At 42.9% G+C, this 26,571-nt stretch overlaps 2 protein-coding genes across 4 annotated transcripts in view; one reads left to right on the top strand and one right to left on the bottom strand.

Moving 5' to 3' along the window:
• eif4a3 (eukaryotic translation initiation factor 4A3) overlaps window positions 1–26,054 on the bottom strand; it is a 165,823-nt gene extending 139,769 nt beyond the window's left edge. Inside the window, exon 1 of the mRNA XM_055639332.1 lies at window positions 26,040–26,054. Coding sequence (XP_055495307.1) covers window positions 26,040–26,046 — 7 coding nt within the window. The 5' untranslated portion in view covers window positions 26,047–26,054. The remainder of the gene's footprint in view (window positions 1–26,039) is intronic.
• The window catches only part of abhd12 (abhydrolase domain containing 12, lysophospholipase), a 116,709-nt gene that overhangs the window by 42,603 nt on the left and 47,535 nt on the right, over window positions 1–26,571 (top strand). For all 3 annotated transcript variants that reach the window (XM_055639334.1, XM_055639335.1, XM_055639333.1), the window contains 4 exons: window positions 3,601–3,706; window positions 11,911–12,030; window positions 13,636–13,666; window positions 20,544–20,589. In XM_055639334.1, the coding sequence (XP_055495309.1) occupies window positions 3,601–3,706; window positions 11,911–12,030; window positions 13,636–13,666; window positions 20,544–20,589 (303 nt within the window). The remainder of the gene's footprint in view (window positions 1–3,600; window positions 3,707–11,910; window positions 12,031–13,635; window positions 13,667–20,543; window positions 20,590–26,571) is intronic.

Raw genomic sequence — 26,571 nt, 5'->3', positions numbered from 1 at the left:
CATTTACATCAATTTATAGGCCAAATGGAAGGAATTTAGTGTTCATTTGCTGTAAATTAAAGTCAATTTAAATCGGCTTTCTAGTGGGTTCCTGTGAACGCGCTGGTTTAGAACGTTCACATTGCGCTGGATTTGTGCCCTCAAGTGCCCAGAAAAATACTGTGGGATATAAAGAGCCCAAAATGAACTACTCGCTATAGAAAACGTTATATACAGGGTTATATACAAGCCCCATTTAATGTAAAAATAAGGTACATACCTTTAATTGTTTGCTTTATAAAACCCTGGGGCTGCGAGAGGTTGCGGAGTGAGAGAGTGATTTTAAAACTGCTATAAATATTATACAAGGCCATAAAAACTAATAATACCTTTTGCGACGGGGTCTTTCAGCGATTTTCCGTTAATGATTTACTAGGCTGAACATTTTCGATTGGACCAGCCTAGTAAAAATCGCGTTTTAAACCCGCCCCCTCTAAACAGCGCCAAAAACGCACACACGGGGTAGGGCAGATGCTCAGCCACGATTCAGGTAGGTTTTGTAACATACCTACTTAATATATATGGTAAACAGTTGCAGCCCCAACACCGAGCCTTGTGGCACTCCACTCGCCACTGCCTGCCATTCTGAAGAGGACCCGTTCACTCCTACTGTCTGCCAACCAATTTTCTATCCATGTCAACACCCTACCCCCAATACCACGTGGTCTAATTTTAGTCACCAGTCTCCCGTGCGGGATCTTATCAAAGGCTTTCTGAAAGACTAGATACACTACATCCACTGGCTCCCCTTCATCCATTTTACTTGTCACATCCCCAAAAAAGTCAGGCTAACTGATCTGCAATTCCCCGTTTTCTCTCTCGCTCCTTTCTTGAAAAGTGGGATAACATTAGCTATCCTCCAATCCACGGTAACTGATCCTGAATCTATTGAACATTGGAAAATGATCACCAATGCGTCTACTCTTTCTAGAGCCACCGCCCTGAGGACCCTGGGATGCAGACCATCAGGTCCAGGGGATTTATCATCCTTCAGTCCCATTAGCTTACCCAATACTATTTCTCGCCTAATGAAAATTTATTTCAGATACTTGACCCCCTTAGATCCTCTGTCCTCCAGTGCATCTGGGAGATTGTTTGTGTCTTCCTTAGTATAGACAGATCCGAAGTACCCTGTTCAACTCTTCTGCCATTTCCTTGTTACCTATAATAATTTCACCAGTGTCTACCTTCAAGTGACCCACATTTGACTTTGCTACTCTTTTTCTCTTAACATATATAAAGAAGCTTTTACTGCCCTTCTTTATATTCCTGGCCAGCTTCCTTCTTTATATATGCCCTTCTTTATATTCCTGGCCAGCTTCCCCTCGTACTTCATCTTTTCAACACGTATTGCCCGTTTTGTTTCCTTCTGTAGTCCTATGAAAGTTTCTCAATCCTCTGGCTTCCGGCTACCCTTTGCTGTGTTATACATCTTTTCTTTTAGTTTTATTCTATCCCTAACTTATCTTGTCAGCCACAGTTGCCTCCTACTCCCCTTAGAATCTTTCTTCTTTTTTGGAATGAAATAATCCTGTGTATTCCGGATTATGCCCAGAAATTCCTGCCATTGCTGTTCCACCGTCATTCCTGCTAGGATTCCTTTCCAGTCTACCTTGGCCAGCTCCTCTTCCATGCCTTCATAGTCCCCTTTGTTCAACTGCATCAGTAACATTTCCGATTTAACCTTCTCCTTCTCAAATTGCAGATTAAAACTAATCATATGATCACTACCTCCTTTACCTTGAGTTCTCTTATCAAATCTGGTTCATTGGACAACACTACATCCAGAATTGCCTTTTCTCTGGTCGGCTCCATTACAAGCTGCTCTAAGAATCCACCTTGGAGTCATTCTACAAACTCTTTCTTGGGGTCCTGAACTAACCTGATTTTCCCAGTCTACCTGCATATTGAAATCCCCCATCACCACAGTGGCATTACCTCTGTTACATGCCAGTTTTAACTCCTGCTGCAACTTACACCCTACATCCGGGCTACTATTTGGGGGTCTGTAGATAACACCAATTAGTGTCTTCTTGCCTTTACAATTCCTCAACTCAATCCACAGTGACTCTACCATGTCAGTCCCTATGTATTCCTTCGCAAGGGACTGAATTCTATCCCTCACCAGCAGAGCTACCCCCCTCCTCTGCCCACCTGCCTGTCCTTTCTATAAGATGTATAACCCTGAATATTAATTTCCTAGGCCCGATCCTCCTAACTGAACCTCAAGCTCATCTACTTTACTTCTCATACTTTGCGCATTCATATACAATACTTTTAATTCCTTACGCATCTCACCTTTCACATCGATCCCTATTACACTTGGCCATCAGAATGTCTAATGCAGGTCTCGCTATAGCTCTAAGAGATTGACACTATATATTTGTCATTAAAATACAGGTACAACTGTAACATGTGTTTCCATAACACCAAATGGATACAATGCGAGTAATATATTAGCAAACAATATTTGCATTATGCGACACAAGTTAGTTATAAAGTGATTTCTATTGGGAATTGGAAAATCATTTAAAAGTTACTTTGGAAATTGACAAGCAGAAAAAAAGTCACCTTCAGAAAAATAACTCATAGAAAAGAAACGTTTTACATGTAGCCTCCCTGCAGTAATCAGGCACTTAAGAACATTTTAACCACAAGAGGTCATAGTAAGTTACAATCAATCGCTGCTGTTGATACGTGCAACAACACAGCCCTTAGTCTTTTAGCCTGCAGTAATAAAAATGAACATTAAACATACAGCGTGTAAACAGGCCCATCGGCCCACCAAGTCCCCTCGTACTATTCTACCCACTAGGGACAATTTACAATTTCCAGAGGCCGATTAACCAACAAACCTGCATGTCCATGGAGTATTGGAGGAAACCGGAGCACCTGGAGAAAATGCACGTGGTCACAGGGAGAACGTACAAAATTTCCATTTCCAGATCAAAACACCTGACCTCTGAATACCAGCACACTAAGTTTACCACCATACTACCTTGATCTGTGAAGAAAATATTAGTTTGTTCACACAAATACTATTGGTTCCTTGTGTCTAATATTTGTAGTGGAAAATGGTTTTAATATTGTAGATGTAGCCCAGTCAATCACACAATCCAGACTTCCCACCATTTCCTCCATTTATACTTCACACTGCCTTGGGAAAAGCAGCCAAAATAATCAGACGTCCCACCCCAGTCATTCCATCTTCTCCCTCCTCCTGTCCAGCAGAAGTCCAGCAAAGAAGTTTGTTATTAAGCTTCTGAACGGTCCTTCCAAAAGCTAGGTGTCTGATTCACCTATACCCGATGGGAGACATTGGACTTTGTCTATGGAACTGATGCGCTACAATGCTGAGAATTATATTCTACACTCTGCATCTTCTCCTTTGCTCTACCTCTTGTACTTGAGTTTGAACTGATTGTATTTATGTACAGTATTATCTGATCTGTTTGAATAGCATGTAAAACAAAGCTTTTCACTGTATCTCAGTACATATGATAAAATAAATGAAACCTCAATATTTAAATATTTGCAATTGTCCATCTTTCTCTCCATCAGTGCGGGTACCGTACTTCATTGATTTGAAAAGCCCACAAGACCAAGGGTTGAACCACACGTGGAATTTTTATCTTCAGCCTGAGGAGACAATTACTATTGGTGCTTGGTAAGCAATTAAATAGGTTAGTAAAGGACAAGACCACTCCAGAGGTTGCAATTAAAAAAAAAAAAAAAAGTTGATTAAAAAGTACTCCAACTGCTGGGGGAACTCTGAAGGAAATGGACAGGTAATATTTCGGGTCAGGACCCTTCAGACAGATGCTGGCTGATCTGCTGAGTTCTCTCTGCACTTTGCTTTTTGCTCAAGATTCCAGATTAAAATGAAGCAGGTCATAGGGCATGGAAACAAGTCCTACGGCCCAACTCATCCATGCCAACCAAGATGCCTCATCTAAGATCCTATTTTCTGCGTTTGGCCCATATCCCTTAAACAATAGGGTCAGTAGGCCTGGACTGGAAGTGGCCGGATGGCGATGAATTTTTGGATTCATGTCTCCAATTTGATTTAGTGTCAGACGTGGGCCATGTTCTTCAAACCTGCTCAATGGTGACCTGATTGAATGGCAGAGGAGGCTTGATGAGTTATTCTGATTCTCTTTCTTCTGTTCTTGTGGTCCACAAAGTCAACCAAGCTAAGCTGCAAAAACTGCAATAACACGTGAATATAAATATTTGCCTTGATTCAGGAATGCATTCCAGATTTTTCTGTGAAAGTTCTTTTCAAGAGAAAAGGATCAAACCAGCCTAAAAAAGCCCAGCTAATATTACAGTGCGAATCCAAGAACTAGAAATGGCTTTAAATTGACTTGTATTGAACTGTATGTATTCAATTCAAATATATACGGACAGTTTAGACTACCTGATTTGTCTTTTTTTCCTGTCCTTGCTCTCAACACTTTAAAAAAAAAAAATTTGATTAGTTTTCTATTGAATTGCTATTAATTTAAGGGGATGTTATGGGTATTCACAACACTGGTGCCCAGGAAGATTAAGGGGACATCCCCAATGACTACTGACTGGTGGCACTAAAGTTTGTGTAAGTGCTTTGAGGAGATTGATTATGATTCATATCAACTCTTGCCTTAGCACAAACCCGAACTGGCTACAATTAGGCATGCCTACCGCCACAATAGAGCAGCAGCAGCAGATCTTGCTGGCTCTCCACTCTGCACTGGAACACTACGCACACGAACGTCAGGCTGTTGTTGGCTCGAAGGGCCGAATGGCCTACTCCTGCACCTATTGTCTATTGTTTATCGATTGCACCTTGAGGTTCAGTACCATCATCCCCTCCAAACCTGTTATCAAGCTTGGGGAAGTGGGTCTCTGCCTGTCTCTTGGCAATTAAATTCTTGACTTTCTCATCAACAGACCACGATTGGTACGAATTAGCAACAACGTATCCTCCTCAATAACTATCAGCACAGGAGCACATCAGGCCTGTGGCTCCGTCCCTTTACTCCCTTTACCCATAATTGTGCAGCCAGACACAGCTCCAGTACCATCTTTAAATTCACAGAATCACAGATAACAATGAATCAGAATACAGGGGGTGGTGGGATTGATAATCTAGTCGAACGGTGCCAGAACAACAATCTTGCTTTATCTCTCGTTTCCCTTTCCCCAGACTTTCTGTCTGAAGAAGGGTCTCGACCCAAAACGTCACCTATTCCTTTTCTCCAGAGATACTGTCTGTTCCGCTGAGTTACTCAGCATTTTGTGTCAATCTTGCTTTAGTTTAGTTTATTATCGTCGCGTCTACTGAGTTACAGTCAGCGAAAAGACTATACATGAATTACAATCAAACTATCCACAGTATACGGATACAGGATAATGGGTATAATGTTTAATGCAGGATAAAGTCCGACTAAAGATAGTTCGAAGGTCTCCAATGAGGTAGATGGGAGGTCAGCACCGTTTTCTAGTTGGTGAGTGGACGGTTCAGTTGCCTGATGACAGCTGGGAAGAAACAGTCCCTTCAGCACGACCAAGGAGATGATTGTTGACTTGTTTGTTGGACAACACTGGTGGAGGGTGGAGTTACTGATGCTGTCTGGGAGAGTATAAATTAGAGTGGTAGAGGAAGTTGAGCAGTGAGGTGAAGGAAGAAAAAAATTAAAGATAGGAAAGGACATAACAGAAATGAAAGGTGATTAAAAACAAATGTGACAGGCAAGTTTAGCCATAGTGTGTTTAGTTTAGTTTAGAAATACAGCATGGAAACGGGCCCTTCGAACCACCAAGTCTATGCTGACCATCCATCACCTGTTCACACTAGTTCTATGTCATCCCACTTTTTCATCCACTCCCTGCATACTAGGAGCAATTTGCGGAAGCCAATTTACCTGCGAACCCACTGTCTTTGGGATGTGGGAGGAAACCGGGGCACCCGGAGGAAATCCACACGGTCACAGACAGAACATGCAATTTCCATTGTGGAAGATCAGGACTGCACCTTACTAGCTAATGGGAGAACCGTTCAATAGGGGAAGCAGCTTGTTTCCAGTCTACTAATACTAATGTCGTTTCCGTATATCAGCTGAAAGATGACTATTCTTATTGAATTACACCACTTTGCTGTTAATAAATATAATTTGTTATTGTACCGTGGTAAAATAATAATAACATTTTAATTTTGAAAGCTCAGTGAACTGATGATCATCCCAAAGGGAAGGAAAAGGGGAAAAGTTTAAAGAACATGTTCGGGGCAAGTTTTTTTTCCAGAGAGTGGTGGGTGCCTGAAACGCATTACATGGGGTGGTTGTGATGGTGGCACATGGAAATGGAGGGATATGGATCACGTGCAGACAGAGGGGATTAGTTTATCTTAGCGTCATGTTTGCCACAGGCATTGCTGTGCTGCACTTTATGTTTAAAGAAACATACCATCTTTGCCCAATCTCCTCCTATAAATTCAGTGCAACATCAGTGTGGCAGTGATCCTCTTTGATTGTTATTTAAAATGCTGATTCACCAGCATCCCTGGAGGGCTCTTATCTTCCTTTCCTGGTGTGACTCCACATTAGCGTGGTTGATCTTTAGTTGCACTTTGCAGTGAGCTGCCCACCTACCCAATTGTATTAGGCAGCTACCAACAGTCGGGCAGCTGCCAAGCGGGTTCTTCACCACATTCTTAAATTTATGGGGGGAAAAAATTGGAATTTTAATTGTGCTTTGTATAATATGCATAAATTAAAATAGTGACACAATATTCTTCACTTTGTATGATCTTAAGCAGCCATAAAATATGTTTTTGTTTTCACAATTTTATTCAGCTTAATATTTGTTCAGTTGATGTTATGGTGGTTCTATTTTCTGTATAATTTTACAGTGAGTAAACTATTTAAACCAATGTTTATCCTGGACCAACTACACTGAAGCAACAGCCAAAAAAGCATATCGACACCTCTACTTCCTCAGGAGACTATGGAAATTCAGCTTGTCTCCTTCACTGTCACTAACTATACTGATGCACCGCACATACAGTGGCTTGCAAAAGTATTCATACCCCTTGAACTTTTCCACATTTTGTCACGTTACAACCACAAACGTAAATGTATTTTATTGGGATTTTATATGATATACCAACACAAAGTGGCGCATAATTGTGAAGTGGAAGGAAAATGATACATGGTTTTCAAATTGTTTTACAAATAAAAAACTGAAAAGTGTGGCGTGCAAAAGTATTCAGCCCCCCTGAGTCAATACTTTGTAGAACCACCTTTCGCTGTAATTACAGCTGCAAGTCTTTTGGGGTATGTCTCTACCAGCTTTGCACATCTAGAGACTGAAATTTTTGCCCATTCATCTTTGCAAAATAGCTCAAGCTCAGTCAGATTGGATGGAGAGCGTCTGTGAATAGCAATTTTCAAGTCTTGCCAGAGATTCTCAATTGGATTTAGGTCTGGACTTTGACTGGGCCATTCCAACACATGAATATGCTTTGATCTAAACCATTCCATTGTAGCGTTGGCTGTATGTTTAGGGTCGTTGTCCTGCTGGAAGGTTAACCTCCGTCCCAGTCTCAAGTCTTTTGCAGACCCTTAACAGGTTTTCTTCCAAGATTGCCCTGTATTTGGCTCCATCCATCTTCCCATCAACTCTGACCAGCTTCCCTGTCCCTGCTGAAGAAAAGCAACCCCACAGCATGATGCTGCCACCACCATGTTTCACAGTGGGGATGGTGTGTTCAGGGTGATGTGCAGTGTTAGTTTTCCGCCACACATAGCGTTTTGCATTTAGACCAAAAACTTAAATTTTGGCCTCATCTGACCAGAGCACCTTCCTCAACATGTTTGCTGCGTCCCCCACATGGCTTGTGGCAAACTGCAAACGGGACTTCTTATGGCTTTTTTTCAACAATGGCTTTCTTCTTGCCACTATTCCATAAAGGCCCGATTTGTGGAGTGCACGACTAATAGTTGTCCTGTGGACAGATTCTCCCACCTGAGCTGTGGATCTCTGCAGCTCCTCCAGAGTTACCATGGGCCTCTTGGCTGCTTCTCTGATCAATGCTCTCCTTGCCCGGCCTGTCAGTTTAGGTGGACGGCCATGTCTTGGTAGGTTTGCAGTTGTGCCATACTCTTTCCATTTTCGGATGATGGATTGAACAGTGCTCCGTGAGATGTTCAAAGCTTGGGATATTTTTTTATAACCTAACCCTGCTTTAAACCTCTCCACAACTTTATCCCTGACCTGTCTGGTGTGTTCCTTGGGCTTCATGATGCTGTTTGTTCACTAATGTTCTCTAACAAACCTCTGAGGCCTTCACAGAACAGCTGTATTTATACTGAGATTAGATTACACGGAAGTGGACTCTATTTACTAATTAGGTGACTTCTGAAGGCAATTGGTTGCACTGGATTTTATTTAGAGGTATCAGAGTAAAGGGGGCTGAATACTTTTGCACGCCACACTTTTCAGTTTTTTATTTGTAAAACAATTTGAAAACCATATATCATTTTCCTTCCACTTCACAATTATGCGCCACTTTGTGTTGGTCTATCACATAAAATCCCAATAAAATACATTTATGTTTGTGGTTGTAACGTGACAAAATGTGGAAAAGTTCAAGGGGTATGAATACTTTTGCAAGCCACTGTACAAGCATTCTATGGGGTTGCATTACAGGTTGATTTGGGAACAGCTCTGCCCAAGAGTGCAAGAAACGACAGAGATTTGTCAATGCAGCTCAGTCCATCACACCTTCCCACCATCGACTCTGTCTACGCATCACACTACCTTGGGGAAAGTAGCCAACTCGATCAATGACCCTGGTTATCTCTATTTTTTCCCTCCCATTGGGCAGAAGATACAAAAGCTTGAAAGCACATACCCCCAGATTCAGGAAGAACTCCTTCCCAGACTTCCGAACAGTTCTCCCATTAACTAAGGTGCAGTCCTGATCTTCCAGAGAGGAGAGGAGAAGGAAGGTGAAGAAGTCCTTGGTTATGTCGACTGCTTTTCCAGGGTAACGTGAAGTGTAGATGGAGTTGATAGTGGAGAGGCTGCAAGAATTGAAGAGGAATTGATGACGTATCAGGTCAGAACCCTTCTCCAGTCTAAAGAACGGTTCCGACCCAAAACGTTGCCTATTCCTTTTTCTCCAGAAATGTTGCCTGACTCGCTGAGTTACTCCAGCATTTGGGTCTACGGTATAAACCTGCATCTGCAGTTCCTCCTACACAAGAACAGAAGAGGCCCTGGCGGGCTTTACTGATTTTGAGAGAAATCTTGCTGAAACAATTGTGCTGACAGAGATTGCAGTTTGAATCTGTCTGGCCGATGTGTGGTTTGGACTCTGAGCTCTAGCATTAAATACAAGCAAAATAGGTTGAACCTTTAAGGTGGAAGGCTCCAAAGCAGCATTAATAAACCTATTTATCTTTCAGTGAGGCTGCAGAAGTAGTCTTGACATCAGTGTGGTGGAAAGTCTTGCCATAAACAATCTGATATTTATTTGCTATTTACATTGTTTGAGGGTTCTGGATCCTAGAAAAAAAACAGCACTGGCTTATCGGAAATACATGCAACAGAACAAATCCTTATTGATGGCTAGACTCAATTGTTATTGAAACATGCACTCAGGTAATTAATGCTAAATTTGTTTGTCTGTGCAACATTCCCTGCTCTTTGTTTCATAGTTATAAAACAGGACAACGTCAATATAGGCTCTTCAGCCCACCTTGTTCATGCCTACCTATTTGGCATACTGGGCTAGTCCCATTTGGCCCCGAGCCTTCTAAACTCTTTCTGTCCACATATCTCTCCAAATGTCTCCTCGTTTTATATCCATTTTTTCTAGCATTCCAAAAATAACAATCCAACTCTATTCAACTTCTCCCGGGAGCTAATACCCTCCCACCCCCTCCCCCCCCCAAATGCAGGCATCATTCTGGTAAACCTCCTCTGCACCCTCTCCAGTGCTTCCACATCCTTCCTGCAATGGAGCGACCAGAACTACACACAATACTCCAAATGTGGCCTAAACAAAGTCCTAAAAAGCTGCATCATGACTTCCTGACTCTTATACTCAATGCCCCGACCTGGAGGCAAACATACCATATCCCTGCTTTACAAATGACTTGTGTTGCCATTTTCGGGGAACTTTAGATTTGCTTTTCTTTGCAACCTATTTTGCAGAAATGCAGGATGATTCGAAATAATCACAAACTTTAGATTTTAGAGATACAGTGCAGAAACAGGTCCCTCGGCCCACCAAGTCCACGGCGACCAGCGATCCCCGTACACTAATACTATCCGACGCAATTGAAACAATTTTACCAAAGCCAATTAACCTAGAAACCTGTACGTCTTTGGAATGTGGTAGGAAACCTGAGCACCTGGAGAAAAACCATGTGGTCACAGGGAAAATGTCCAAACTCCGTACAGTGAGACTGTGAACTTGTGAGACCTGGGAGTATATCACATGAAGAGCTGCAGCGACTGATCTGGGTTGTAAAGCCTTGGCCAAGTATTCTAGCCAATTCTATGGCGTTGAGTATTGTGAGAACAACAAACCACAATCCAATGGCCCAAGTCAGATGTTCGAACCAAATCTGCTTATTTGTATCCTTTTAAATCCATATCTTCTTGCTTCCTGCTGAAACTGAAACCAATGCAGTTCCTCCTCAGATGTTTCTAATAAGTCGCTGTTGTTCCGGTTGAAACAGGGTTGTGACTATTGAGGCACTTCTGATTGTCGTACAAGTTAAAACTTGTTCCAGAGCACTTGTTCCAGAGCAAAAGGTCGCAATATTAATGGGAGCCTTCAATGTTTAATGAAACATCAAAACCATTTTACCAGCGCAGGTTTAAATTTGCAATTTTGCATCTTAACAAAGCTGTGCTGATGTAGATTAAACAAAAGTCTGTTTTGTTCATTTCACTACTGTTCAAATGGGAAACAAAGGCAAAAAGAAAGTCAATGTTTGCAGTTGAAAAGTTGCCAGCTATCTTTTTGTAGAGCGGATTAAACAACAGTGTCAAAAGTGCTTTTAGTGCCATACTCTCAGTCATTTGCTAAATGACAAGACAGTAGTTAAATTCTTTGCTGAGAACAACTTGCCCCCTCAGGTTATCGTGCATCCTCTATATCCTGGAGGTCAGAGTGATCTGGATAGTGTCTGTTTCAAGGACATGATGTGATAACACTGATGCCTTGTAGCACAGGGCTAATTGGATGGTACCAACTTTTCCAGTGACCCAAGGTAAACAAATTAGTTCAGTGATGAGGTCTGTTACTGGCCTGGGATATGCTCTGCTGAAACAGATTCAAAAGCAGAAAGCAATACTTTTGTATTCATTGGTACAAATAGATATTTGAGCAAGGGTGGTAAAATGAAACCCATACCACCCAGACTACGCTCTCATTTCACTGCTACCATCAGGAAGAAGATACAGGAGCATGACCTCCAAGTTCAAGGACAGCTTCTTCCTGACGACCATCATGCTCCTGCACACTAGAAATGCCAATTAAACAATGAATTGTCTTGGTTGCTCTTGGGACCACAGATTTTTAATTTGTTTTTAATTTATTGAACTTTTTAAATTATGTTATCCATTGAGTACCGGATTTACAGACCTGTTTACAGACAAGTAAGAATTTCATTGTCCTGATCCGACAACACTTAAAATACCCCCTTTACATTCAAAAGTGTGAATCTAAGGACAATGATGGCATTAATTAACTAATAGTAAACTTTATCATTTGGATAGCATTACCAGATTGTATTCTTTGACAAGATGAAGTAAAAGCTGGGTTCTGTAATCAGCATTGTACCATCTATCTGTCTCTCTATTTCCTGACAGGCACACGGTACCTGCTATTCTGTGGAAGGAAGCTCAGGGTAAAGGCCAGTTGTGGTATGAAGAAACCTTGGCATCGGGTTTTCCTATCATTCTTTACTTCCATGGCAATGCAGGCACCAGGTAAAGTATTTTTAAACCATAGCTGTCCAACTCTAATTTTGTCCTTGACAAGTCACTATTGTTTTCAACTTCCCAATCAAAAGTGAAAAAGGCGGAACAAGCCAGAATCTTTCTGCAAAGCACAAAGTGCTGGAGGAACTCAGTGGACCAGACAGCATCTATAGGGGGAATGGACATCTTCGTCCTGATTTGGGTCAGGGGACCCTTCAGTCTGAATCATTATCTGTCCATTGCCTCCACAGATGCTGCCAGGCCTGCTGAGCTGCATTATTACTGTGTTTTACAGAAAGATTCCAGCTTCTGCAGTTCCTTGTTCATAACATAATAAAACATTAAGCTGTGTTGTCAAACTGGTGGCATATAAAATTTGAGATTGAACTACAGAAGGATAAGGACAAAACCTTTGTCAGTGTTAAGGGTTTGAGACTTTATTTAAAGGCTGAATTAGAGATTTACAAGTTCCTAGGTCATAGGAGCAGAAGTAGGTCATTCGGCCCATCGAGTACTCCACCATTCAATCATGGCTGATCTATCTTTCCCTCTCATCCCCATTCTCCTGCCTTCTCTCCATAGCCCTTGTTACCCATACTAATCTAGAACCTGTCAATCTGCCATAAAAATACCTAATGATGGCCTCCACATGCATCTGCTGCAATGAATTCCTCGGATTCACCACCCTCTAACTAGAAGAAATTCCTCCTCGTCTCCTTTCTAAGGGTACCTCCTTTTATTCCGAGCTGTGTCCTCTGGTCATAGACTCTTCCACTCATGGAAACATCTTTTCCACATCCACTCTATCCAGGCCTTTTGCTATTTGATAAGTTACAATGAAGTTCCCCCTCATCCTTCTAAACTCCAGCAAGTACAGGCCCAGTGCCATCAAATGCTCATCATGCATTAACCCAATCGTCCTCGGGATCATTCTCGCAAAACCTCCGCTGGACCCTTTCCATTGCAAGCACATCCTTCATCGGATAAGGGGTGAAGAGATTTAGGGAGGAAATATCATTCCTCGAGGCCATATTTCTTGTGTCAACTGCATATAAACGCAGGGCGTATTCTACTGAGTTATTAGTTATTGGAAGGATTTGCCAAGTTACACACCCACAAAAGGGCAAGAATTTTTAATGTGTTTTCCCGATACCAGAATTATGCAACCAATTTGTAGATACAATAGTGGCGTTTAAGAGCCTTTACAATGCACGGATACGCAGGGAATGCAGGGATATAGATCATGTGCAGGCAGAGGAGATTAATTTAACTTGATCATGTTGGGTATGGACATTGTGGGCCAAACAGCCTGTAATTGTGCAGCACCGTTCTATGTTGCTTTGCAATTTTTCCATTCATTGGTTACCATCCATTTAGTATGGTGTTCTATGTAAAAGTGCCCTGATCCATGGAGAAGCATTGGTTAAAGTGGAAGTGTAGAGCAGTGGTGAATCTCTCAATATTGTGATTCCACATTCAATCATCACAAAACTGTTAATTCCTCAAAATGCAATTGGGATTGAAAATGAAGCGCATCTAAAATCAAATAGATTGAAATAACAATGGATTATTTATTGACATTTGTTCTAACTTACATGTTTTATGTGTTAACAGAGGTGGGGATCACCGGGTGCAACTATACAAGGTGGGTGGTCTTTTAAATCAAGTTGCTTGGGTTTGACCATGATGTAAGTTAAATATTTTATCTCCCTACCATGGAGGAGTAATTTGGCACATTAAATATTTTTGCCCATCATTGTGGCAAGATTCAAGGGTGTTTAATTGTCACTTGTACCAACAACGGACCAATTAAATTCTTACTTGCTATAGCTTAATAGGCCGGCAAAGGCAATAAAACACAAATAAATATACAATAACCAATAATGCAATAAGTTAAAAATCATTCATGCTACATAACCAGAACATTATAGCGCAAAACCGAAGTCCGTTGTTCAACCAAAACACAGTCCATAGAAGATCATAGTTGCTGAGGTTAGTGTAGTGCGGTGTTCAAGAGCCTCATGGTTGTTGGGAAGAAACTGTTCTTGAACTTGGAGGTCACAGTTTTCAGGCTCCTGTACTTTCTTCCTGATGGTAGCAGCAAGATGAGAGCATGGCCAGGATGGTGTGGGATTTTGATGATACTGGTTGCCTTTTTGAGGCAGCACCTCCTGTAGATCCCTTAGATGGTGGAAGGTCAATACCTGTGATATAGTCTTCTTTATTCCTGGCTAGAAGCTTTTCCGAACCAGGCTGTTATGTAACCAGTCAGTGTGGCCTTTCACCTTAATTTGAATTTTCTGAGGTGTAGCTACTGTCCTCGCAGCGCTTGTCTATTTCTGGAAACCATTTTGTATTATATATTTGCTCATTTATCCCTATTTCTGCTCAACATAATGGGAAAGCTACAAATGGTGCAATGGTGTACTCACCAACTTGTATCCCTCATCCTTATTGGTGACAGAAGTTAATGATCTGGGGCATTGTCAGATACTGCAGATGGTGATGGTGGGAATTAGGGTTTTGTTTGTTTTGGGGGGGGGGGGGGGGGGGGGGGAGTACAATGCTGTTGGAGCTGTACAATCCAGGCAAGTTGCTAGCATTCCATAATTCCATAACATTTCTAATGTAGATAAAAAGCCTTTAGGCTGCTGTTGCGTGAGTCCCTTGCAGCTGCATATATAGCCTCTGACCTGGTGTGGAAGCCACAATATTTATGTGGCTGGTCCAGCTGTGATTTTGGGCAACATTGACTCCCAGGATGTTGATGGTGAGGGATGTGGCCAGGGTCCCACCACTGAACGTCGAGGATAGGTTGTTCATGCTGGGCATGGACTTTGCCTGCTGATTTTGTAATATGAATGTTACAATTTATCAGCCTGTGCCTCAATATTGATTTTAGCGATATAGAGTGGAAACAGGCCCTTCGGCCCACCGACCTGCGATCACCCCGCTCTCACACTATCCTACACACGAGGAACAATTTTACAATTGAATGAAGCCAATTAACATATAAACCTATATGTCTTTGGAGTGTGGGAGAAAACTGGAGCACCCAGAGAAAACCCACGTGGTCACGGAGAACGTACAAACTCCGTACAGATAGCACCATAGTCAGGATTGAGCCTGGCTATATTGAGGGCAGCACAGTGGCACAGCTTGTAGAACTGCTGCCTCACAGCGCCAGAGACCTGACCTCTGGTACTGTCTGTGTGTAGTTTGCACATTCTCCCTGTGTCCGTGTGAGTTTCCAATGGGTGCTACCACATGCCAAAGATGTGCAGGTTTGTAGTTTAATTGCATTCTGTAAATTACTCTTGTAATGGATGAGAAAGTGGGATAACTGGGAGTGGATTAGAAAATGGGATAACATAGAACTAGTACGAACGGTGATCGATGGTCGGCGTGGACTCAGTGGGCTGAAGAGTCTGTATCCATGCTGTATCTCTAAACTAAACTAAATATTTAGGAAATCCAGTGCCAAATCCAACAAACAAAAGTGTGATAAAGACCCGGCAACTTGTTTTACACATTGAGAATGGTTAAGGACTAATATTGATGAGGACACTGGGGACAGTCCCCCTGCCCCTCTTTGTTTGTAGTCGTGTATTTTCCATGTGCATGCTAGATGGCAGATGAGGGCTTGGTTTGATGTCTCGTCTGAAAGATGATAACTGTAACTGTGACAAGAGTAATACACTCATGGCACGCACTGGAAATGTCAGCACAGAACATGTGTTGTGTCCCTGAAGTGTGTGAATCAGAGGAGAGGTGCTTGCACTAAGCAACACCAACACCAGAGCGATGTGTGAAATTAGTGGGTGGATTTACTGCTTTGAGATATCAGCAGCTCATCTTCAGCTCCTTGGTCAATTTATGATTTATCTGTAATTTGAAACCTTGAATCAAATAACAAATAATCAAGCCATTTGCACAATATGTCGATGAGGCTCATTTTTGGAGTGTTGTGTACTGTAGGAACTATGCCATTAAGGGCCTGTCCCACTTAGGCGATTTTTTTTAGGCGATTGCCGGCGACTGTCATAGTCGTAGCAGGACGCCGAAAAACCGGCGACTGGAACCCCCTACGACAATGTCTACCACAAGCTACAACAACCTACGATGTCAAACTACCGACAACCGGCGACCCATTAGGACGTCCACCTACGACAACGTACGACCACACAGGCGACAACCGAAGTCAACCTACGTCCACCCGCGACAAGCGACAAGCTACCACCCTGTCGGCGACAACTGAAGACAATTCAGTCGCCGGTACCTGTCGCCGGTTGACGTAGGTAGTCGTCAATGGAAATCACCAAAGTCAGCACCGGCGACAACCTACGTCACCTGGCAACAACCTACGACAGCACCTACGTCAGGAGAAGTCAAGCTACGCACATTGCCGTCAACCCACTGTTGCCGACTGTCGCAGAAAATCTTTGAACATGTTGAAAATTCAACGGAGACCACAAAGACGCTACGACTCTTTGGGCGACTGAGGAGACGACTCACGACTATACAGGCGACACCCCGGTGACCATGTGGTGACAGCCTAGTCGCCTGTAGTCGCCTAAAAAATAGCCTAAGTGGGACAGGCCCTTATAGGAAAGATGCCATTAAGGTGAAAAGAGTGCAGAGAAGATTTATGAGGATGTTGTCTGGACAAGAGGGCCTGAACATTTCGTTGTCTCTGTACTGTACACTGACAATGACAATTAAATTGAATCTGAATTGAATCTGATCTGAACTATAGGAAAGGGTTGGGCAGGCTAGGACTTTATTCCTCGGAGCACAGGAGGCTGAGGGGTAATCTCATAGAGGTGTACAAAATCATGAGGGGAATGATGGGCACAGTCTTTTATCCACAGTGGGAGAATCAAGAACTAAAAGGCATGTTTAAGGAGAAAAGGTAAGATTTAAGAGGAACCTGAGGGGCAACCTTTTCACTTGGAGGATGGCGGGTAAGTGGACCGAGCTGCCAGTGAAAGTAGCTGAGACAGGTACTATAACAGCATTTAAGGACATCTGGACAGCTACACAGATGGAAAGATTTGGAAAGATATGGGTCAATGCAGGCAAATGAGGCTAACATAGGCAAGTTGGGCTGAAGTGTCTGTTTCTGTTCTGTATAACTCGATGACTAATTAAATGATTACCATCAAGATTGTAGTTTAAATTAATTTGAGTCTCAAGCAACAGACTAGCTAATCATGGCACAGTGGCATAGCTGGTAAGCTACTGCCTAACGACACAGTAAAACCCTGGTTCTATCCAGACCTAGAATGCTGTCTGTGTGGAGATTGCACGTTCTCCTTGTGAGGTTTCCTCTGGATGCTCTGGTTTCCTCCCACATCCCAAAAACATGTGGATTTCTAGGTTATTTGGCCTCTCTAAATTGTCCCTAGTGTATAGGGAGTGGATGCAAAAGTGGATAACATAGAACTAGTGTGAACAAGTGATCGATGGTTGGCATGGACTCAGTGGGCTGAAGAGCTTGTTTCTATACTATATCTTTCAATCAATAATTTTTATCTCTCTATTAAAGGTTAATGGTGCATTGATTGCTGCCTTATTCTCCTCTGTTTCACATTGATGCTGCAAGCCTTTGCAGCAAAGGCTTGCTATCCTGTTGTGCAATTACTGTAGATATAATGATCAATTTGCTTCTGAGTGACCTGAAGCTTGCTTGAAGAGTTAGTTTTAATGCAAAGTTCTGGGTCTTGACACTGAGAGTCCTGTGGGACAAAGCAGAAATGGCCAAAGCGAGCAATCTTTAAATATTTTCCACCTTCCTAAACATGTTGCATTCTGTCCCCTGATCAGTACCTCTAATGGAATGCTTCTTCCTTTGCAGTTGAATTAATTAATTCTAATTCTATTTGAACATCAGTCAATACATTTGAACTCGTCATCCATCTTTCTAACATCTTTAATCTGCTTGCTCGAATTTTCAGCTGCTGGTCTGTCTGTGAAGTTAATCTGTGCTGATACCATTGTTTTAATGCTCAATCTATTTTATCTCGATATATTTTTGTGTATTTTGTTTTGGAGTACTCTCATAAATTAGTTCTTGCTCCATGTATCACCCAAATAGGGTTGCAGTTGCCCCATACCCAAGTAATTGTGTTAATGAACAGATAGTCCTTCTTCAGAGCGATAAAACACAATGCTTGACCTTGGTCTATGTCCTAATCTTTGTTTACAACATTTATTGAACCAACTGCTGAAGTGGCTCAGAATTTGTGGTCAGCAGTGAGCTGTCAGTGCCTGCTACTGACTCATGAAAAACACGAGACTTGCCTTGTAAAATAAATCCTCTGTTCAGCACCATGAGGGGAAGGGTGGCAAAGTGGATAGGAGGAGACGATTAATCCCCAAATCATCAAAGACTGGAGGTCATACCTTAGATTTATTAAACTTTATTTTGTTTATTGTATTGCCTATGCACTGTGTCTACAGACCTATGAATACTGTGTGTACAGACCTGTAATCATGCTAGAAATAAGCATTTCATTATTCTGTTTTCAGTACATGTGACAATTAAACACAAGGACACAAATGCTGGTGTAACTCTGCGGGTCAGGCAGCATCTCTGGAGAACATGGATAGGTGACATTTCGGGTTGGGACTTTTGTTCAGACTGATTATGGGGTGGGGAGGAAAGCTGGAGGAGAGGAGGTGCAAACCGTGGAAGGTAATAGGTGGACACAGGCGAGGGGGTTTCTTGATAGGCAGATGGTTGGAACGATTAGAGCAGATGGTGGGAGACAGACAGATTGAAGAGTTGCAAATTGTGAAGTAGGAGGAAGGAATGTAGGGGGACGGGGAGGAGACAAGAGAAATAAGAGTAAGTCCAGCTGGAGCGCACAGGAGGATATGCGCGGGGGGTGGGGGGCATCTGTAGGAAAGGGAGGGCTGTGAGAGGTTGCTTCAAATTAGAGAATTCAGTATACAACCCACATAGGACTTCTTTTAGGCTTCAATTGGAGAATTGTGTGTAGTCTAGGTGACCCTATTACAGGAACAATGTGGAGGTTTTGGAGAGAGTGCAGAAAAGGTTTACCATATGAGTTTGTTTGAATGAGTTCAATAGCAAGAGAATTAGCAGTTGTTCACAAGGTAATGGAGTAGAATTAGGCCATTTGGCCCATCGAGTCTGCTCCGTCATTCAATCATGGCTGAACTCTGCCTCCTAATCCCATTTTTCTGCCTTCTCCCCATAACCCTTGACACCCGTTCTAATCAAGAATTTGCCTAACTCTGCCTTAAAAATATACACTGACTTGGCCTTCATAGCCCCCTGTGGCAATGAGTTCCACAGATTAACTATCCTCTGACTAAAGAAGTTCCTCCTCGCCTCCATTCTAAAAGATCGCCCTTTAAAGGGGCTGTCCCACTGCGGCGATCTAATTGGAGAGTTTAGGAGAGTTTGAAAAAATGTCATGTTGAAGACTTCCTTCGACTATGTAGAAGACCTCCTTCGACTATGTTGAAGACCAGGTTCGACTAGCTTCGAGAAAATTGGACACCGAATAATGTAGAGTGAAGACGACCTCCTTCAACTATGTTGAAGACTAGCTTCGGGAAAATTGGACACTGAGTAGTGGAGAGTGAAGACGGCCTCCTTCGATCTCCTTCAACCTCCCTTCGACTATGTAGAGGACTACCTTCGACTACCTTTGACTATCTTCGACTACCTTCGATTACCTTTGACTACCCTCGATTACCAATGAATAACATGCCGACCTACTTCGACTAAACCTACGAGTAAAAAAAGTATCGATTTTTTTCCATGGCAACCTTTTTTTACTCGCGGGCATATTTCAACATATTGAAAAATACGTCTCAACCCAGCTGAGGCCTCGAGTACGCGGGGACTACTCGAGCATGAAGGAGAGTTACAAAGACCTCCTAGGACCTCTTGTCGACCATGCTGCGAGTATGAGTCGAGGGCAAACTCCCCAGAACTCACGGATTAGGTCGCCACAGTGGGACAGCCCCTTCAATTTGAAGCTATGACCTCTGGTCCTAGAATCTCCCACCAGTGGATACATCCTTTCCACATCCTATCTATGCCTTTTGTTATTCTGTAAGTTTCAATGAGGTCCCCCCTAAACTCCAGTGAGTAGAGGCCCAGTGCTGTCAAACGGTCATCATATTCTAACCTACTCATTCCTGGAATCATTCTTGTAAACCTCCTTTAGGCACTCCCTCAGATATGGGGCCCATATATGTGTGTTTCTGCTTGTGCAATGATCCAGTTTCTATAACTATTTGAAGGATGAACTGTACCTCAAATTATGATTTTTATTTTAGTGTGCTGCCGTAGTAAGAATGTATGAAGTCATGAATAAAGAGGTGCTTAAAACATAAATGTTTGTTAGTGACTTGCTGAGAAGGATCCCTGCACTCTGCTCTGGACAAAAAACTTCTATTATTCTGTCTGTGAAGATTCAAATAGTGAATTTCATTTTCTCCCGTCTCCACATTCTTGATTTTTGTGTTTTCCTTATTTCCAGGTCCTCAGCTCACTAGGCTACCATGTGGTTGCACTGGATTATAGGGGTAAGTAGGAACTGTTCTTGTATAGCTAAGAAAGATTTCCAAAAATATATTTTCTTGCTCAGCTGTAGCTAAACATCCTTTTTAAAATGAAGTGCTGTCATTTTCATGTCAATAAGTAATGAGTGGTATAAAAATACATAGCATGGGCACCGTTAAAAGTTCAAAACAATTTGATTTAAAAGCAAGAATTGTCAGGATTAAGTAATTGCATGAAATGTGCTATTTAAGCAGAACTGGCAGCATAATATGCCTGTATTATTTCTGTCTGCTGTTTCACCATCAGCTCTTGTGATTCTTGGTGCAGCAGTATTTTAGTGTAAACTCAGTCTTGGTTTGATTTAAAACTTGCAGTAGTGGAAAAGATTGTACTTGTATCTGCTTCTCTAGCTTCCTCTGGCAGCTCATTCCAGATACAGATTACCCTCTGGTTGTAAAAGTTGTCCTTGAGGCCCCACTTACAGTAAATCTCTCCCCTTGCATTTTAAACCTATGCCCTTTTAGTTTTAGATTCCTCTACCCTAGGGAAAATACTGTGCTCACTTTATCCATGCCCCTTATGATCTTGTACACCTCAATAAGATCACCCTTCTCCTCCTACGCTTCAAAGAAAAAAGTCCCAGCCTATCCAACCACTCCCTATAACTTAAGCCCGCAAGCCCAGGTAACGGGTGAATGTTGGTGAATCTTCTCTGCACCCTTTCCAGCTTAATGACATCCTTCCTGTAGCTGGCAACCAGAACTGCACACAGTGCAGGGTGTATCAGGAGCAAGATGGTTAGCCATTTGTGGAGATACACAAATTTAGATTACTTTTTTTTTTGTTCAGCCACATGACATAAACTTATGTGTCAAGGTTTTGAAACTGGAATCAATTTTTATTCTTGGAATTGCATTTAATAATGACCTCTGATTCGTTAATCTAAGTATTATTACCAGAGGGTGCACTTTTCCTGTGTAGCATAAAGGTGGCGTATGTAAAGCTTATGATATGTTGATCAGCAAATTAAGTTCCTCCATCTGTGGGTCTCTGGTTTGAATCCAGTACTGTCGAAGGAGCTAAGGATCCTGTCCAATTCATTTCTATCCCACTGAGGACATTGGACTTTGTATAAGGAACTGATGCGCTACAAAGCAGAGAACTATATTCTCCACTCTGTATCTTCCTCTTTGCACCATTGTACTTGAGTTTGAACTGATTGTATCTATGTATAGTATATCTGATGTATTTAGATAGCATGCAAAACAAAACTTTTTTCAGTACCTCGGGTACCCGTGACAAGTAATAAACCCGAACCGGAATGGGATGAAATTATCCTTTGAGATTCCCATATTAAAGACTCAGATGGAAGAGTTAGGGTAACCTCTTCTCAGGGTGTAATTTAAACTTACTGTACTGTTTGATGTTCCATGTTCCATGTTCTTTTCCAATTTAAGTAACATGACATCACTTTTTTGGTAATGCACAGTACCAGTGTTGGTTTTTGTGGATTAACCCTGAATCATCAGCAGCTGAGGACATAGTTGGCTGCACCAGCAGTAACTCATTTTGACTGCCTTTTTTCTGTATCAGCTTCAAAAGTAATATGATGAAATTAACTATGTGAATGCAGGTACGGCGTAACTTTGGGGATATCATCACATGGACTCACTTTTCCAGATCTCTCTCTTTATTTGCTGTAACCTACCCTAATTTAACAAGTAAATAAAAGCATTAATCATTAAAAAAAATTAAATGGCCCATGATTTATTTTAATTTGGCTGTTGTATGATGTATCCTATTATTAATAGCGGCACTGTTTACTTTAGTTTTGTTTATTTGTTGTCACGTGTACGGAGGTACAGTGAAAAGCATTTGTTTGTGTGCTATCCAGTTAATGAAAAGATCATACAAGAATGTGATCAAGCTGTCCACAGTGCATAATTAAAGGATAAAGGATTTTTAAAATGGAGTATTATAGAGGTTGTGGAGCTCGCATTGTCAATATGGTTCAAGTTACGTGTGTTCCTTTGCATTATTAAGTTTTAAAAGTGCCATGTGTCTGCGGCATAGACTAAAAAATTCAGTATTTAAAAGACATTTGAACAGGTGCATGGATGGGAAAGGTTTAGAGGGATAGAGGTCAAACGCAGGCAGTTAGGACAGCGTAGGTGTTGCATCTTGGCACTGACTAGTTGGGCCGAAGGGCCTGTTTCTGTGCTGTATGATTCAATGACTCTACTGCTTTACTTATTCCGAAATTCTGAACCTCAATCTAATCTGGTCCATTTCACTGAACTTCTGATGTGATGATGAATCAACGCGTGAGGCCAACAGCTCATGCTAACACCAGTCGTTGGATATTGTGACTCTTAAAGGGAAATTATGTATAAAGGTTTGGGAGTTTTTTTTCCCTGACCTTTTTTTTCCATGACTTAAAACAAAATTAAGCTGATCTGATTTCAGGCTTTAAGAAATCAAAGAATTGTTCAGCAGGGATGAAGGATTCTTTACAACTTCTTGTCCATGCAAGTTGCTTGAAATTATATCCATTTAATCCTTGAGGTACATAGGCATTAATTATTGAAGGCGGCTAGACAAGACAAAGAGTTGTTTTTAGAAGACTGTGATCTCTGGTCCTCTGAGCATTTTGTCGCTAACCGGTTTCTCATGGATCGCTGATGAATTTGGCACCGATACATTAGGAATAAATCTTAAACAGATTGGACTATAATTTCTTAGGGTAGGGGAGAATGAGTGTTGATCATTGAAATATGCATGTTTCTGAGGGAACTCAGGGATAGATGCTGAGAGGATGCTTCCCCTCATGAAAAGAAAGCACCTGGATCCATGGTTACAGGAAGAGGAGTTGCCCTTTTAATGTCAAGATGAGGAAGTATTTATTCTCTGAGTGTTGTCAGTCTCTGAACTTCTCCCACCCAAAGGGCTGTGGAAATGGAGCCATTGCTGAACTTGACAGCATCTTGGCAGTGGTGAAACGGCAGGAGATTGGTTTTGTGGCCAAGTACTTGCCGAATTCCAGGGTAGATGTGAGGGATCATGTCATTTGATAACCGGTAGGCGGCACGACTCTCGTCAGCAGCGGCCTCTGCAGCCCGTCCGCGCTTTTTTTATTATTTTTTGTCTATGTTTATATGTAGTTTTTGTTATTTTTTGTTTGGGTGTGAGTGTGGGGGGGTGGGGTGGGGTAGGGAGGGGGTAACTTTTAAATCTCTCCCTGCACTGGAGACTCGACCTTTTCTTGTCGGGTCTCCGTTGTCGTTGGGGCTGCAATGAGGAGCGGCCTCCAACATAAGAAGCCGGGGACTCTGGTGCCGACTCACCTCACCGTCGCGGAGCTGGCCGAGGCCGGAGCGGTGGTGGAGCGCTGCTGCTGCTGCGGCCCGAACTCCGGAGATTCGGGGGCTGCAACTGCGGGTCTGCGGACGGCGGCACCGGGAGCCCGCGGGTCCCTGGAGGGTGACCGCTTTTCAGGGCTCCTGCAACGGCGACTTCTCCCGCCCGAGTTGCGGGGTCGAAGAGCTCCTGGAGCGGGGCCTAACATCGCCGCCCCGCGTGGCTTGGAATGGCCGCGGGACTCTGCGAGCGCACGCCGGGGGCTCCAACATCAAGACCCGGTGTGCGACCTCGCACCACCCGGCATGGCTTTAATGGCCGCGGGACAATCGCCATCGCCAGCCGGGGGCTTTGACTTTGACTCTGACATCGGGGGGGGGGGGGGGGGGGGGGGGGGAGGGCAGTGGAGAGATAAGTTTTTTTTGGCCTTCCATCACAACAATGTGATGGATGTTTATGTAAAATGTAAATTATGTTGTGTCTGGGGTCTATTTGTTTGTAATGTATGGCTGCAGAAACGGCATTTCGTTTGGACCTCAAGGGGTCCAAATGACAATTAAATTGACTATTGACTATTGATTAGCATATGTAAGAAGATGATGCACAGAGTCTCTTACTGTGGAATTTGTAAGGAGTTCAAGGAAATCAAAAACCAGAGGGCATCCGATGAAAGGGGGAAGATTGAATAGAATGTAAGGGGCAACTTTTTCACTCAGGTGGGTTTATGGAACGAGTTGCCAGAGGTGGTAGTTGAAGTAGGTACTTCAACAACATGTAAAAGACACTTGGACAGGTACATGGATAGGAAAGGTTTGGAGGGATATGAGCCAAATGGGACTATTTTAGATGGGGCATCTTGGACGGCATGGATGAGTTGGACTGAAGGGCCTCTTAGAGTCATAGAGTGGAAACTTGCTAATCATGCCCAGTGTGGAAACGGGCCCTTTGGCCCAACTACCGCACACCAGCCAACAATGTCCCAGGTATACAAGTCCCACTTGCCTGCGCTTGGTCCATATCCCTCTAAACGTGTCCTATCCATGTACCTGTCAAACTGTTTCTTAAACTATGGGATTGTCCCAGCCTCAACTGTATCCTCTGGCATCTTGTTCCATAGACCCACCACCCTTTGTGTGAAAAAGTTACCCCTCAGATTCCTATTAAATCTTTTCCCCTTCACCTTGAACCTATGTCCTCTGGTCCTTGATTCTCCGACTCTGGGCAAAATATCTATTCCTCTCATGATTTTGAGTACCTCTATAAAATCCCCCCTCATCCTTCTGTGCTCCATGGAATAGAGACCCAGCCTACTTACCCTCTCTCTATAGCTCACACCCTCTAGTCCTGGCAACATCCTCGTAAATCTTTTCTGAACTCTTCCAAGCTTGACAATATCTTTCCTATAACATGGTGCCCAGAACTGAACACAATATTCTAAATGCTGTTTCACCAACGTCTTATACAACATGACCATCCAACTTCTATGCTAAGTGCCAAAAGCCTTTTTGACCACTTTATCTATCTGCGACTCGACCTTCAAGGAACCATGCACCTGTACTCCTAGATCCCTCTGCTCTACAACACTACCCAGAGGCCTACCATTTACTGTGTAGGTCCTGCCCTTGTTCAATGTCCCAAAATGCAACATCTCACACTTCTTTGTATTAAATTCCATCAACCATTCCTCCGCCCACCTGGCCAATCGATCCAGATCCTGCTGCAATCATTCACAACCATCTTCACTATCTGCAAAACCACTAACTTTTGTTTCATCAGTAAACTTGCTAATCATGCCCTGTATGTTTTCATCCAAATCATTGATGTAGGTGACAAACAGTAATTGGCCCAACACCTAACCCTGAGACACACCACATGCATCCAGTCTGAGAAGCAACCTTCCACTATTACCTTCTGCTTTCTTCCATGCAGCCAATTTGCTCTCCATTCAGCTATCGCTCCTTGGATCCCATGCGATCTAACCTTCCAGAGCAACCTACCATGCGGAATCTTGTCGAGCGCCTTACTGAAGTCCATGCACACTACATCTACAGCACTGCCCTCATCAAACATTTTGGTCACGTCTTCAAAAAAATCAATCAGGTTTATGAGGCATGATCTCCCATGTACAAAACCATGCTGACTATCCCTAATCAGCCCTTGCCCATCCAAATGCCTGTATATCCTATCCCTCCAAATACTCTCCAGTAACTTACCAACTACAGATGTTAAGCTCACCGGCCTATAGTTCCTAACATTTTCCCTGCAGCCCTTCTTGAAAAGAGGTACAGGCCCGCAGCGCTCTGAGTACTGTGAAAAACAGCGGAGGGCCGGCAGCACACTCACCAGCGTGACAGATGATTGGGCAGGGGAGACGGAGAGGAGGTCGTTCCCTGTGACAGGCACAACGGCGACTTTTCAACTGTGCTTCCCCGCGGTCGCGCTGCGATAACGACCGCCGCCGCCATGTTGTTGAACTTCAAGAACACCGGTGACCTCCGGTGACCAGAACTTTCTCGTTCTTTCTGCAATAACGGCTGCCGCCATGTTGTTGAAATTCAAGAAGCCCAGCGGACGACTTGATCACGTGGTCACGGCCTTCAACCTGGTCTGCACAGCTGGTCGCGAGCATCAAAGCTTTGTGCAGCAGT

The sequence above is a fragment of the Leucoraja erinacea genome, chromosome 8, assembly GCF_028641065.1.
Source record: "Leucoraja erinacea ecotype New England chromosome 8, Leri_hhj_1, whole genome shotgun sequence".
In the NCBI taxonomy this organism is placed as follows: domain Eukaryota; kingdom Metazoa; phylum Chordata; class Chondrichthyes; order Rajiformes; family Rajidae; genus Leucoraja; species Leucoraja erinaceus.
Note: the sequence above shows the minus strand (reverse complement) of the source record. Positions and strands in the feature narration are given on the sequence as shown.